The sequence below is a fragment of the Ambystoma mexicanum genome, chromosome 4q (assembly GCF_040938575.1).
Source record: "Ambystoma mexicanum isolate Mex_15411 chromosome 4q, UKY_AmexF1_1, whole genome shotgun sequence".
NCBI lineage: Eukaryota > Metazoa > Chordata > Amphibia > Caudata > Ambystomatidae > Ambystoma > Ambystoma mexicanum.
Genome location: NC_090928.1, coordinates 873152256 through 873166761, shown reverse-complemented (window position 1 = coordinate 873166761; position 14506 = coordinate 873152256). Strand labels below are relative to the sequence as shown.

Sequence of the window (14506 nt, the reverse complement as noted above, 5' to 3'; positions counted from 1 at the left end):
GCAAAGTGATTATATTATGCCCATTAGAACCCCTTGCCGAACTGAAATAGCGATGGAGTCCTGGGGAATGTGAAGACGCCAGAGGCGGGAACAGGCCAGTAAATGCTCTGTGATGCAGGCCCCAACGGCAATGTATGACAGCCCATCCCCAGGACCTTGCTGCATGGCAGCATAAAAGAACCCTTCTATTGAGGGCACAGTGGGTTTCGGAAGGACTGTTGGGGATAATTCTCAGAAATTTGCTAATTCCTCTCTACCTTAGAGGACCCCCTCAGCACTTTTGCTGGACTCTAGTAATATAAAAAATGTTAAACGTGGGGAGAGTGTGACCTTTTTCCCACTCTCTAGTGTATTTTTCTGTGGTTTAGACTCTGTTTCTTTTGGTTATGGAGTCTGACAAACTCCATGGGCATCATCTTTTTACACTGTGACACATAGCACCTTCAGTGCAGTGCCACAGGGAAGTCTTTCAGATTTCCCAAAGCTTTAAATACCTTCTCTTGGATAAACTACTGTTTCCAAGACCAGTGAAGTGAAATTGACTTTACTTTGTCTAGTTGCACATGTAACATTTTTATGTTAACCTTTCTACAATTAATTGCTGGTGGCAGTGGTTTACTTTTTACTACCATTGGGAGTTTTTACCGCAGGCTGCGTGAAAAGAGGAGAAGGCCTGAGCGAGAAGAGGGATGGCCTGAGTGAGAAGAGGAGAGGCCCAAGCGAGAATAGGAGAAGGCCCAAGCGAGAAGAGGGGAAGGCCCAAGCGAGAAGAGGGGAAGACCCAAGCGAGAAGAGGGGAAGGCCCAAGCGAGGAGCGGGGAAGGCTGGAAGTGAGAAAAGGGGAGGCTGGAAGCGAGAAAAGGGGAGGCTGGAAGCGAGAAAAGGGGAGGCTGGAAGCGAGAAAAGGGGAGGCTGGAAGCGAGAAGAGGGTGGCGGGAAGCGAGAAGAGGGAAGCGGGAAGCGAGAAGAGGGAGGCGGGAAGCGAGAAGAGGGGAGGCGGGAAGCGAGAAGAGGGGAGGCGGGAAGTGAGAAGAGGGGAGGCGGGAAGCGACAAGAGGAGAGGCGGGGCGAGAAGAGGGGAGATGGGGCGAGAAGAGGGGAGGCGTGGGGCGAGAAGAGGGCGGCGTGGGGCAAGAAGAGGGGAGGCAGGGGCAAGTATAGGGGACGCTGGACAAGAAAAAGGGAGAGGCAGGGGGCAAGAAGAAGGGAGAGGCAGGGGGCAAGAAGAAAAGAGGCAGGGGCGAGAAGAGGGGAGAGGCAGGGGCGAGAAGAGGGGAGAGGCAGGGGCGAGAAGAGGGGAGAGGCAGGGGCGAGAAGAGGGGAGAGGCAGGGGCAATAAGAGGGGAGAGGCAGGGGCAATAAGAAGGGAGGCGTGGGGCGAGAAGAGGGGAGGCGTGGGGCGAGAAGAGGGGAGGCGTGGGGCGAGAAGAGGGGAGGCGTGGGGCGAGAAGAGGGGAGGCGTAGGGCGAGAAGAGGGGAGGCGTGGGGCGAGAAGAGGGGAGGCGTGGGGCGAGAAGAGGGGAGGCGTGGGGCGAGAAGAGGGGAGGCGTGGGGCGAGAAGAGGGGAGGCGTGGGGCGAGAAGAGGGGAGGTGTGGGGCGAGAAGAGGGGAGGCGTGGGGCAAGAAGAGGGGAGGCAGGCAAGAAGAAGGGAGACGGGGGCTAGAAGGGGCGAGGCCCGAGCAAGAAGAGGGGAGCAAAGGGCGAGAGGAGGGGAGCAAAGGGCGAGAAGAGGGGAGCAAAGGGCGAGAAGAGGGGGAAGTGGGGGCAAGAAGAGGGGGGAAGTGGGGGGCAAGAAGAGGGGGGAAGTGGGGGGCAAGAAGAGGGGGGAAGTGGGGGGGAAGTGGGGGGCAAGAAGAGGGGGGAAGTGGGGGGCAAGAAGAGGGGGAAGTGGGGGGCAAGAAGAGGGGGAAGTGGGGGGCAAGAAGAGGGGGAAGTGGGGGGCAAGAAGAGGGGGAAGTGGGGGGTGAGAAGAAAGGAAGTGGGAGGCGAGAAGAGGGGGAAGTGGGAGTGTTAGGCAGACACCTGTGCAGTTCCCTTAGGGACCACTGCAAAAAGTTTAAGACTACAGGAGTAAGCACTAAACCCAATTGATAGCAGTCTGCACCACCCAGATTTACCTGGTAGCTGTGGCTGAGCAGTCAGACTTCTCTCAAGAAGAGTTAGGCAGTATATAGAGTATACACAATAGGGCTAAAAATACAGTAGCACAAGCAAACACTGACCAGAGCTTTGGTATAAAAGTTTATAATTAATTATTTAAAAACACACTTGTAAAAAATACACTGGCACTAATATGTCAAGCAAGTTCAAACACAGTCACTATAAGTATATACACCTCCCTAGTTAATTATTTGACAAGTCTAGGTTAAGACACCACTTATTTAGCAAAAGAGAGGTGAGCGCGTAACCGTAGATGGCATTCCAATAATTTGTTTAAGAAGGGAGAGAAAAGGCAGAATAGGAAAATAACGAAGTACCAACACTTTTAAGAAACCACAGCAAGTCAAGGAAGGCAGGGTCTACTGTAGAGCAAAATGTTCATAGGCCAGGCTCACTCTTTGAGAGAGCAAGGCGGAATGTGCCCAAGATCACACAGTGGAAATGCACTCACAGTCTTTGAAGAAAAGTCAAAAGAGGTTGAATCAGTTCAGAAAGGTAAAGCTAGCAGGTACGAGGTCACCCCAGGATAGAGAGTCAAGGATTTACGGGACACCTTGGACAATCGGTTGCAATAGAGACCAGGTGGGACACAATACCTGAAATGGTGAGAAAGCTCCAGCGGGGGCAGTTGTTCCTGGAAGCGGGTGCAAGTCGGGGCTTCGTCCACGGGAAGAGATGATCTCGACGTGGAGGAAAGCTGGAGGTCGTTGCACTGCCAGGGAAGAAACCAGCTGCGGAGTTTCCCCGATTAAAAGGTACGACCCTTTTATTTGCAGTAGTGGTGAAGCGTGGCTATCCGGCCGCCGGGGTTCTTGGCACGGGCGATTCGACCACGAGACGATCCAGGAAGGCGAAAAAGGCGAACTGGTTAGTCCCACGAGCTGAAAGGGAAGAAGACTCTCCTGGAAGAAGATCTCCTCTGTCGTCGAGGAAGTGGTGAGTTTGTACAGCAGGGCTCCACCGATGGTGTCGTCGTCGTAGATGGCTCAGCTTCTCCCCTCTTCGGATTCTTTAGGTCCTGTGGCGACTTCTGAAGTTCAAGTCCCCAAAGCCCTGCTTTTATGCAGCAAAACCCCCATTCATCAGCCTAGCTGTCACTCAACCATGCTAAGTGGTGAGCCGGGCGGCTCACCACTGGGCCTATCACACAAGAGTGCGACTTGAGTTGCCAAGGCAACTCAGTACAGGGTGCCTAATCCCCCTCCCACACATCCTGTTGACCCCAGACAGAGTGGCACCATTTGGAGGGCTTCTATGGAGAAGCCCGCCAAAAAGTGGAACAAAGGGCTTGACTTGGGTTACAGTTGCGTCCTGGCAAAAAGACCCAACCGGGGAATAAATATTAAATAAATAACCCGGCGGTACCTTTAACTTTGCACCAAAAAGTGGTGCGTTTAAAATGAATGGGAAAATCCCATAGGAAACATTCCGGTCGAATATTTTGCGTGGTTTCCTGAGGGTGCTGTGTAACAAACACATACCAAAAACACATGAAGCCCTATGGAGTAAAAGACCCCATAGCCCATAAAACACATTACATAGTCAAAGGACATTCTCAAATCATGCCTAAGAGTGGGAGAAAAAGATTCTCGCTTTTAGCAGGAGAAAAAATAAACCCCAAAAATCCAGCAAAGCTGCTGGGGGACTCACTAGGTTTGGGAAATTAGCCTTAACAGAGAATTCTCCCTAACAGGGAGGCGAGAAGAGGGGGAAGAGAGGGAAGTTGGGGGCGAGAAGAGGGGGAAGTTGGGGGCGAGAAGAGGGGGAAGTTGGGGGCGAGAAGAGGGGAAGTTGGGGGCGAGAAGAGGGGAGGCGGGGTGAGAAGAGGGGAGGCGGGGCGAGAAGAGGGGAGGCGGGGCGAGAAGAGGGGAAATGGGGAGAGAAGAGGGGAGATGGGGGCGAGAAGAGGGGCGGCTAGGCAAGGGCGGATGAGAAGAGAGGCATCACGGCGAGAAGAGGGGTCGGGCGAGAAGAGGGGAGGCAGGGGCGAGAAGAGGCCAGAGTAGAGGCCGGAGAAGAGTAGAGGCCAGAGACAAGTAGAGGCCAGAGACAAGTAGAGGCCAGAGACAAGTAGAGGCCAGAGACGAGAAGAGGGGAGACTGGAAAAGAGAGAAGAAGGGGGGCCGGAGAAGGGAAGCAAGTAGAGGGGAGGCAGGGCGAGAAGAGGGGAGGGGGGAAGTAGGGGAAGGAGAAGAGGTGTGGGAGAAGAGAAGAGGTGGGCGGGTAGAAGAGGGGAGGTAGGGGGCCAGAATAGGGGAGGCCGGAGAAGAGGGGCGGCCGGAGCAGAGAAAAACCAGAGAATAGGCTGCAATAGAGAAGAGGGGAGGCCCAAGAAAGGAGAGAGGATGCCCGGGCGAGGAGGCCCGAATGAGGAGAGGGGAGGGGAGGCTCGAACGAGAAGAGGGGAGGGGAGGCAAAAAGAGGGGAGGCAGGAGAAGAAAAGAGGGGAGGCTGGATAAGAAAAGAGGGGAGGCCGGATAAGAAAAGAGGGGAGGCCGGATAAGAAAAGAGGGGAAGCTGGAGAAGAAAAGAAAGAGGGGAGGAGGCTGGAGAAGAGGGGAGGCTGGAGAAAAGGAGAAGAGAAGAGGCCGGAGAAGAGAAGGGAGGGCGGAGAAGAGAAGAGGCAAGAGAAGAGGCCAAAGAAGAGGGGAAGCCAGAAAAGAGAAGAGAGGAGGGAGGTTCAGAGAAGAGAAGCAGATAGAGAGACGAGGTGGAGGCGAGAAGCGGGGATGTGGGGCCGAGAAGAGGGACGGTGGGAGAAAGAGAGTAGGGGGCATTGGGGGTAAGAGGGTATGGGGGAAATGGGGAAATGAGGGAAAGAGGGGAGGGAACAGTGGGGGAGAAGAGGTGAAGTGGGGGTGAGAATAAGGGAGTCCAGAGAAGAAGGGAGGCTGGAAAAGAGAAGAGGCCAGAGAACAGGCTACAGAAGAGATGAGGGGAGGCCAGAGTGACAAGAGGGGTGGGCAGAGTGAAGAGAGGGGTGGGCAGAGCGACAAGAGGGGAGGCATGAAAAGAGGGGAAGTGGGGGCGAGAAGAGGTAAGGTGGGTTAAGTAAAGGGGCGGTGGGGGCAAGAAGAAGGGAGGAGGGGCAAGAAGAGGGGAGAGGCAAGGGCAGGGAGAGGCAAAGGCAAGAAGAGGGGAGAGGCAGGGGCAAAATGAGGGGAGAGGGAGGGGCAAGAAGAGGGGACAGGCAGGGGCAAGAAGAGGGGACAGGCAGGGGCAAGAAGAGGGGACAGGCAGGGGCAAGAAGAGGGGACAGGCAGGGGCAAGAAGAGGGGACAGGCAGGGGCAAGAAGAGGGGACACACGAAGCAAGAAGAGGTGAGACAAGAGCAAGAAGAGGGGAGGCCAGAGCAAGAAAGGGGGAGACACGAGAAGGGGGAAGTGGGGTGAGAAGAGGGGAGGTGGGGCAAGAAGAGGGGAGGCAGGGCGAGAAGTGGGGAGGGGGGCGAGTAGAGGGCAAGGGAGGCGAGGGGAGGTGGGGCAAAAAGAGGGGAGGGGAGGCCGGAGAAGAAAAGAGGGGAGGCCGGAGAAGAAAAAAGGGGAGGCCGGGGAGGCCGGAGAAGAAAAGAGGGGAGGCCGGAGAAGAAAAGAGGGGAGGCCGGAGAAAAAAAGAGGGGAGGCCAGAGAAAAAAAGAGGGGAGGCAGGAGAAAAAAAGAGGGGAGGCAGGAGAAAAAAAGAGGGGAGGCAAGAGAAGAAAAGAGGGGAGGCTAGAGAAGAAAAGAGGGGAGGCTAGAGAAGAAAAGAGGGGAGTTAGGAGAAGAGGGGAGGTAGGAGAAGAGAAGAGGGGAGGTTGGAGAAAAGAAAAGGGAGCCCAGAGAAGAGAAGAGGCCTGAGAAGAGGCGAGAGAAGAGGCCGGAGAAGATGGGAAGCCGGAAAAGAGAAGAGAGGAGGGAGGTTCAGAGAAGAGAAGCGGGTAGAGAGGTGGTGGGGCGAGAAGAGGGGAGGTGGGGGCGAGAAGAGGGGAGGTGGGGGCGAGAAGAAGGGAGGTGGGGGAAAGATGGGAAGGGGCAGTGGGGGAAATGAGGGAAAGAGGGGAGAGGACAGTGGGGGAGACGAGGTGAGGCGGGGGAGAACAGGGGGTTGAGAATAGGGGAGGCCAGAGAAGAGGGAAGGCTGGAAAAGAGAAGAGGCCAGAGAACAGGCTACAGAAGAGATGAGGGGAGGCCAGAGCGACAAGAGGGGTGGGCAGAGCGACAAGAGGGGTGGGCAGAGCGACAAGAGGGGTGGGCAGAGCGACAAGAGGGGAGGCATGCAAAGAGCGGAAGTGGAGACGAGAAGAGGGGAGGCAAGAAGGGGGGAAGTAGAGGCAAGAAGAAGGGAGGTGGAGGCAAGAAAAGGGGAGAGGCAGGGGCAAGAGGGAGAGGCAGGGGCAAGAAGAGGGGAGGCCCGAGCGAGAGGACGGGAGGCAGGGGCAAGAAGAGGGGGTGGTCAACCAAAGAAGGTGGTGCCCTGAGCAAGAAGAGGGGAGGCCCGAGCGAGAAGAGGAGAAGCCCGAGCGAGGAGAGGAGAGGAGAGGAGAGGCCTGAGTGAGAAGAGGAGAGGCCTGGGCGAGAAGAGGGGTGGCCTGAGTGAGAAGAGGGGAGGCCCGAGGGAAAAGAGGGGAGGCCCGAGGGAAAAGAGGGGAGGCCCGAGGGAAAAGAGGGGAGGCCCGAGGGAAAAGAGGGGAGGCCCGATGGAAAAGAGGGGAGGCCCGATGGAAAAGAGGGGAGGCCCGAGGGAAAAGAGGGGAGGGGAGATAGATGGGGCTGGTGGGGTGAGAAGAGGGGAGGTGTGGCAAGAAGAGGGAAGGCAGGGCAAGAAGAGGCAGGGCAAGAAGAGGGGAGACCCGATCAAGACAAGGGAAGGCCCTAACGAGAAATGGGGGGCCCGAACGAGGAATGGGGGGCCCGAACGAGAAATGGGGGGCCCGAACGAGAAATGGGGGGGCCCGAACGAGAAATGGGGAGGCCCGAACGAGAAATGGGGAGGCCCGAACGAGAAATGGGGAGGCCCTAGCGAGAAGAGGGGAATGGAGAAGAGAGCATGTGGGATCCAATAATTCCATCAAAAGGTGGAGCACGGCGCAATCCAGTGGGGGCCCCAATCTTATTTGGGGGCCCAAAGATGTGGTTTTCTGTCATGTGTCATGCGACTTGCTATGCACCCTAAGGTGGTGCTGGACAAGCACAATAATTGTTTAGATGGGCCCTGCCAGATTTCGCTTAATCCAGCACTGGTATTTGGGGATGCAATATGTTAGTACATTTTTCTCTTCAGGTGCGTAATCTCCTTGGGTTTATTATTTTCTGTAAGGGTACTGTCATTATTCAGAATCTCTGCATCTGTTTTGGCATTCCAGCTTGTGTTCATCAAGTGTTCCTTGTTCATAGAGCAATGGTTTTATTGGATGGTTTCTATAATCTGGTTTTGGTTTTGCTTTAATTGGGACAACAGTTGAGATCTTGTTTGATTAAAATTCCATCTCAAATTTGATTGAGTTGCTCCTTTGTTTTATGCGGGAGCCCCTTGCGATGCTGGTCGTGCAGGTTCTGGGCCAATATAATTTTTATTAATTGTATAGCCTTTTCTGTGTTTGGTAGTTCTCTTGTTTCACCGAGTAGGTTTTGATCTGGTGAGGTGGGGCTGAGAGGGGTGCTTACGGATAATTGCACGCTCTCAACGGTTGGAGTCAGCGAAGGGTCATTATCACTCAGATTTGGATCAGCAAAGTTCACCGGGAGAAAGTGTCTAGTGTAGGGGGTACAGCGTTGGGCCGGGCTTTGCGGGTTTCTCCAAGTGCATGGGAGTCGCAAGCGGCTGGCGCTGCCTCAAATGTACCTGTCATTGGAGACACACCTCTCTGCTTATCTTGGGTCTGCAGCACATTGAGATACAAAAGTTAAGCCTTGCACATTGTATTTAAAGAGCGGTTTCCAGACAAGTGTGGCTCCAGACCTGCCCTGCCCACTTTAAGCAGCTGGCAGCAAGCACAAACCAAACACTCTGCGATACTCCACCAAGGCTCCACGAGGAAAGCAGTTTTTAAGTGCTTCGCCTCTAGCACTGTAAACAGTGAAAACAGACTTCAGTCAAAACAGCTATCGCAGCTATTACCAAACACTCTGAGATACTCTGCCGAGGCTCTGCCAGGAAAGCAGTTTTTTAGTGCTCTGCCTCTAGCACTGTAAACAGGGAAAACAGACTCCAGTCAAAACAGCTATCGCAGCTATTGCCAAACACTCTGGCTCCTACTTAACTGGTTTCTAAGATCTGCCCCTACTGCCCAGCTCGATTGCTCCTATCAGCTGTTCAAAACCTATTGGTAGTACCCCACTCCTGCTTTGTACACTGCAGGGACAGATGCTTGGTCCCTGCGCTTGGAACTCATTACCTCCTGATATTCAGAAACGGCATTCCTTTTCCCTATTTAAGAAGAAGTTAAGAACATACTTTTTTCTGAAAATCTCTAATAAATTGGTTACACTCTCTCTGCAATTCTATGACTAACACCTGCACCTACATACAGTCTCTGGTTTCCTTGAGCAATATGCGCAATACAAATACACAAATCAAATCATTTTAGCGCAGACTGTGCAAGGGAGACATTATATAACTAGTATTTGTCGGGTATAAAAAATGTGGGAGAGTACCAAGGGCCTGGAAGACTTGTATTTGCCATACTTATTATTCCACTCACCAGGCCAATGACCAGGTGTCTAGGATACAGCATACATATGAAATCTATTCCTAACACTACACTAAGAGAAAAGGCATTGTGGCAGACCTGAATTAATCAGGAAGGATAATAGCTACTCATACAATGAAAGCAGATTACTATACAAGTTTTGTTTGGAGGCCTGTCTCAATGTGCAGACTGACTTCATGATAGGATTGTAATCAGTTACGGGATAAGGTGGTAATAAAACCTAACCCATTAGAAAACCTATCAACTAATGAAATTGTTGATTTACACACGCAACCTAATAAACACTCTAGAGATTTGGATACCACTTTTAAACATAAACTATGGTAGTGGTTAAGCCATTTATATGCACAACATGAACCTTTTTGGAACCTCTAGGCAATATACTTAAAAAAATAATAGGTTTTCTTCTTATTTAATTTTACATTTTGTTCTCTTCCAGCACAACACATATGGAGAGAAAATCCAGTTTCCATGAGCATTGTGTCCAAACTAGAACAAAATTGAAGATGTATGAAAAAGAAAGCTACTTGCACTCCTGTTAAAGTTTTATCTTACTTGTAGTTTATCAATAGACTCCTTATCTTCTCGGCTTCACGGTAGGCAAGATTTGATCCAGTATGCAGATATACAACATCTGCATGAAGTATCTGATCTAAGAAAAACACACAAGCACACACGATATATAGTTAGTTAAATAGCATTACCAAATTACAATTGAGATTTATTGTTATAGGAATGAACACATGGTAATTAAATACAGATGCAGATAATCTATAAAGTATTGAGTGATACAGTACAAGTTACTGACTGCAGACTGGTAGTCTTTACCCACCACCACTTCATCCATTTGTATTGAATGTCAATGCTGCAGGATAGCACACCACAATATTATTTGCACAGTAGACAAGGCGATAGAAAAAGCGGAGTCTGGCTTGAATGTATGCGCACAAGCGCTCTCTCCTGTACCACATTTTTTTTCTCCAGGTCCATCGTGAAGGAATATTAGACAGGGGTTGCATGGCAGGCAGATTTGCATGAAGGAAGGAGGACTAAGGGCTACTAGTATACCTGACAACAGTGCTTACTAGAACATCCAAACACCCATCATCTATCATATCTATCATATCACATATTAAAGTGCAACAATTATAACAATTATAACAGGAGAGCAGGCAACCTATTTAAAGCTCTCTTTATCCAAGAACATTTGTCAGGAATGCTTGACTAAACATAGCATACACATAGTGATGCTAACATAACACATGGCTGCCCTGGATGACTTTGAAAGGAACATAGCTTTGCAAAACTATAAAAGCACAAATGGAAAGCCACTTGTTAAAATGTGTTTGATTGTGTTTAGTATTGCTATATTAAATACCCCATATAAAATAAATCAATAAATGTTTCCCTAACCATTCAGCATATTCTCCCCAATGAAAAAGACACTATACACAGGCAATTCTTTCCTCATTCATGCGATATTGGCATAATAGCAGATTATAAAGGTTCTGGGAATTACTAGTACTACTGCATCAAAACATATTTTGCTCTCTATATATATATATATATTCACTGAACGAACTTTGTTAAAAGGGACGTTATGTTTAAGTTGCACTAATAAAAACCTTTAAAATTCACTGAAAAACCTTTGTTAAAGAGACGCTATGGTTAAGTTGGACTAATAAAAACCTATGAAATTCAATGAAAAACCTTTGTTAAAGGGACGTTATGGTTACAAGTAAAACCGAAAAACCTCAGAAATTCACCAGTTATGGTAAGCTAAGCAACCATAACTCGCGCCACCACCTTTCACTACTAAGACTAACACAAAGGACATCAAAGATGACATCACAAATGTCACTGATGACATCACATATCTGGGCCACTTGTTTTTGTTCACTGACATATATAGGCCAGGTGCTTTTGTTCACTGACAGTCAGAATATAAAAATTGAAAAAGGTGCTATATATCTAAACGTTAACCTTGTCATATGTTCTTTAAGTACTTTCCTTAGGGTTTGGTCTCAGCTCATGGTGCACATACATGGGAAAATGAGCAGGCCTCAAACACACAATTCATTTGAATACATGAAGATAAACTTAAATGTCATTAACATTTTCTGATGATGCTGTTTCTTTCTTCCTTAGTTTAGTTTCCCTCTATGTGCCTCTGATTTATATGCATTGTGGTTCTTCATATGTGTTGTTTGTACCAGCACAAGTGTAAGTTTTGAATTGTTAGCTAGTTATTACATGTTTAACATTACTCAAAACTCTGATAACGTAGCATTCATTATTGTACTATCCAAAATTACAAGATTATTAATAGTGTTCTTCTATGGTGCATGCTGCAGTCATTGCCTATGTTTATATATGATTAGGTTTCTGTATTAACAACACTCCAATACAATGATTTTAGATGAGTACATTCTTTATTAGATTCATGTTCATGATAGGTCTCCCGATCACCCCTGACATCTTGTTACCAACAATATAAACACAACTCCTTGTAGGGACTTTTCATCAAAATGTATTTCACATGTGATGTCATCAGTGATGTCATCAATGACATTTGTGATGACATCTTTGATGTCCTGGGTGTTAGTCTTAGCAGTGCACGTTGGTGGCGTGAGTTATGGTTGCTTAGCTTAGAATTTCTGGGGGTTTTCAGTTTTACTTGTAACCATAACGTCCGTTTAACAACGTTTTTCAGTGAATTTCATAGGTTTTTATTAGTGCAACTTAACCATAACGTCCCTTTAACAAATTATTTTTATTGAATTTCATAGGTTATTATTAGTGCAACTTAACCATAACGTCACTTTAACAAAGTGTTTTCAGTGAATTTCATGGGTTTTTACCAGTGCATGCTATTTTCCTCCAACTTACTAATATCATACATACCCAATATAGCAATATTTGTGTCCAATTTACAAAGTGTCACCTTAAAACTCTGCAATTTCCCACCTACAATCATTTGTAACACTTCTATAAACTTTTTGCCACTATTTTAACTAGTTTTGCATCCATAGACGTCTACGAATATCTGACTTCATTGCGGACCTTCCAGGCAGTGCCACATGACCATACACTGGCGCGCGGCATGATGACGTGTCAGAGAACCCGTCCGCACTTCACAATAAGATCTGTGCTTCGCGGGCAGTTCCGAACTGTATTTTCTACTGATCTAGGAACTTTCAACTTCAAAATTTCCATTGCACAGCTCCAACACCTATTCCTACTCATTATCCATTAACAATCTAGTACACAGGACATACATTTAGCAAAACTGCTATTTATCTTAAAATGGCATCAGCTAATGCCATCCCTCCTCCCCAAGAGCCACCACCACTGTTGTAATCAAGGAGCAAGAGAAACACTGCCCCCTACCTTAGAAATAACACACGCACCCTGTCGACCTACCCCTCCATATTAATGTTTGGTGCCTCTTCCCTCATTTACCTCCCCACCTTTCGTTCTTAGCTCTCCTGCCAAAAAAAAGAAAAATACATCTAAAAACAATAAAAGAAATGTTCCTTTAGTAACCACCTTTCACAGTTAAAAAATAGAACAAAAACAAACTTATAGAGTCCATCTACTTTATATTTCTCAGTAAAGTACATAGACTCAATAAGATTTTCCAACATTTCCATTTGCATTTTGTGTTATGCTAATGGGAATATTGTAGCATTCATCCTCCGTTCCAGGGACTGGAACGGTGGACACCGGCCCGGCGGCAGCCTAAGTTATCAGCCCAAGCGAAACGAGGGTAGATAACAAGGTCTCTGGACTATTATCCCCCCCATTCCAGCCCCTGTGATGGGGATGAAGGCCTTTAGCACCCTAGGTTCCCAAAGCGGGAATCCGGGTTGCTTTAAAAAAAAGGGCTTTTTCTTCCTACGCCGGAGGAAGGAAAATCCTTTTCCAAGATGGCCAACATGGAAAGGGAAGGGAGGGTTCCATAGAGGGTCCCTCTTTGCTTTCCATGGCAGCCTGCAAAAGGCAAAAAGAGAACTCTATGACCATATTACCACAAGCACATTTTTCTTTCTTTTCAAATCTAGCCCAATTTCGAATAACTATCACAAAGCCAGTCCCAGGCGGACATGGCCAATTTAACCCCAAGTTTTGCCCCTCATGGTCATGGCCAGTAGCCAGATTGTCGGGATCATGACCTTATTCCATCACCCGCACAATCTGGCCACTGCCCATGGGCACAGGCTACACCACTACACCTCCGTCACCAAAGGTTGACTGAGCCCAGAAAGCCAAAGTCTTATCAAACTGGAATTGGTTGACATTGGATACAATTAACGTGAAATAACAGAAGCTCCTGTTCAGAGAGGTCAAGCAAAAAACAAGAGACGTCAGAGGACTATTGAAGAATAAAATCAAATATACTAAAAGGCTCAATTTCATGGTGTCCAGTCAAGTGATAGAAGGAAGTTGGACAAACGAGATGATCACACCTACGCAAGGAGGCCAGCTGGTGCCCATACTCCTTAAACATTCTCAGAGAACAGTACAAACTCAAGGCCAGCTTCAAAGCACTAATTGACACTGGACCATTGAGGTGATGATGGATGATATGCTAATTGGTGGGAAGCTGGTGCTAAAACGAGCTCACCCGCACCTGGTTGTTCAGTCTGCGGGCTGCTAACGTAGGTGGAAAAGTACTGACAGGGTTTAGAAGCCAACCAAATGTAGAGGACCACGTGATTTAGGGTCCTATAGTGTGTGTAGCCAATGGGACATCGTACATTTAGTGACGTTCATAGTGGCCATTTTGAAGGGAGGGCTCAGTTGCCCGACCTGATGTTAACTATCCAATTACCTCTCTCCGTTACCCTATACAGATATGGAACCTATGCTTAGTTATTCACTTAGAACCAATCCCACCTCTTGTTAGGTTTTTGTAGTTTGCCTCATAGGATGGCATTGGTAATGACGTATGACAAAACATCAATGAAGACTAATTTGGGTACAAAAGCCCTGTTTTTTTATGAAGTAAGTAGAGTCAGAGAATCGGGCGACTGCTGATGTTCGTTGTACACCCTGTTTTAGATACTTGACATTAAAACAGACGAACTGTGCCAAGCTATTTGTGTCATCTTGATTATAGATTTATGAATAAAATCTGCATCCCCATCCATCTCCAGGGTATTGCTACTCATCTTAAAGGGCTGTCTGAGGAACACCCAGCTCACTTGGTAGCAGAGATAGGATGGTTTGATAAGATAACCATTGGCCGTCGACATAAGTAACTTTAGAGTCTCAGCAATATCGTACGACCTTTGCCATTTGGCTGACAGGATGTGAATCTCCCTGTAGAAGTGGACAGAATAGACAACTCATTGCAAGGGACGGTTTGACGGGACCCCTATTTTCAGATAGAAACCCCTCCCACATCTACGAGAAGTGGATCGAAAAGCAGCTCGAAGAGGCGGTAACAAAGGCAGTGATCCTGAGGGTCCGAAGAAGAAAAACATGTGGACGGTGAGTAAATAGACCAAACAGTGTGGCAAAGGGATGCATGTATAGTAAATAACAGAGTAACGGAGGGAGGTGAGATAAAATACAACGCAAGAGTAAGAGTGTAATATATATGTATATGGGAATTGAGATATTGACTTGAGTGTGGCCGAGCAATATATACA

At 48.3% G+C, this 14506-nt stretch overlaps 1 protein-coding gene across 1 annotated transcript in view; it reads right to left on the bottom strand.

Moving 5' to 3' along the window:
• SRBD1 (S1 RNA binding domain 1) overlaps window positions 1-14506 on the bottom strand; it is a 1352005-nt gene that overhangs the window by 693813 nt on the left and 643686 nt on the right. The window contains exon 14 of the mRNA XM_069608446.1: window positions 9405-9501. Coding sequence (XP_069464547.1) covers window positions 9405-9501 — 97 coding nt within the window. The remainder of the gene's footprint in view (window positions 1-9404; window positions 9502-14506) is intronic.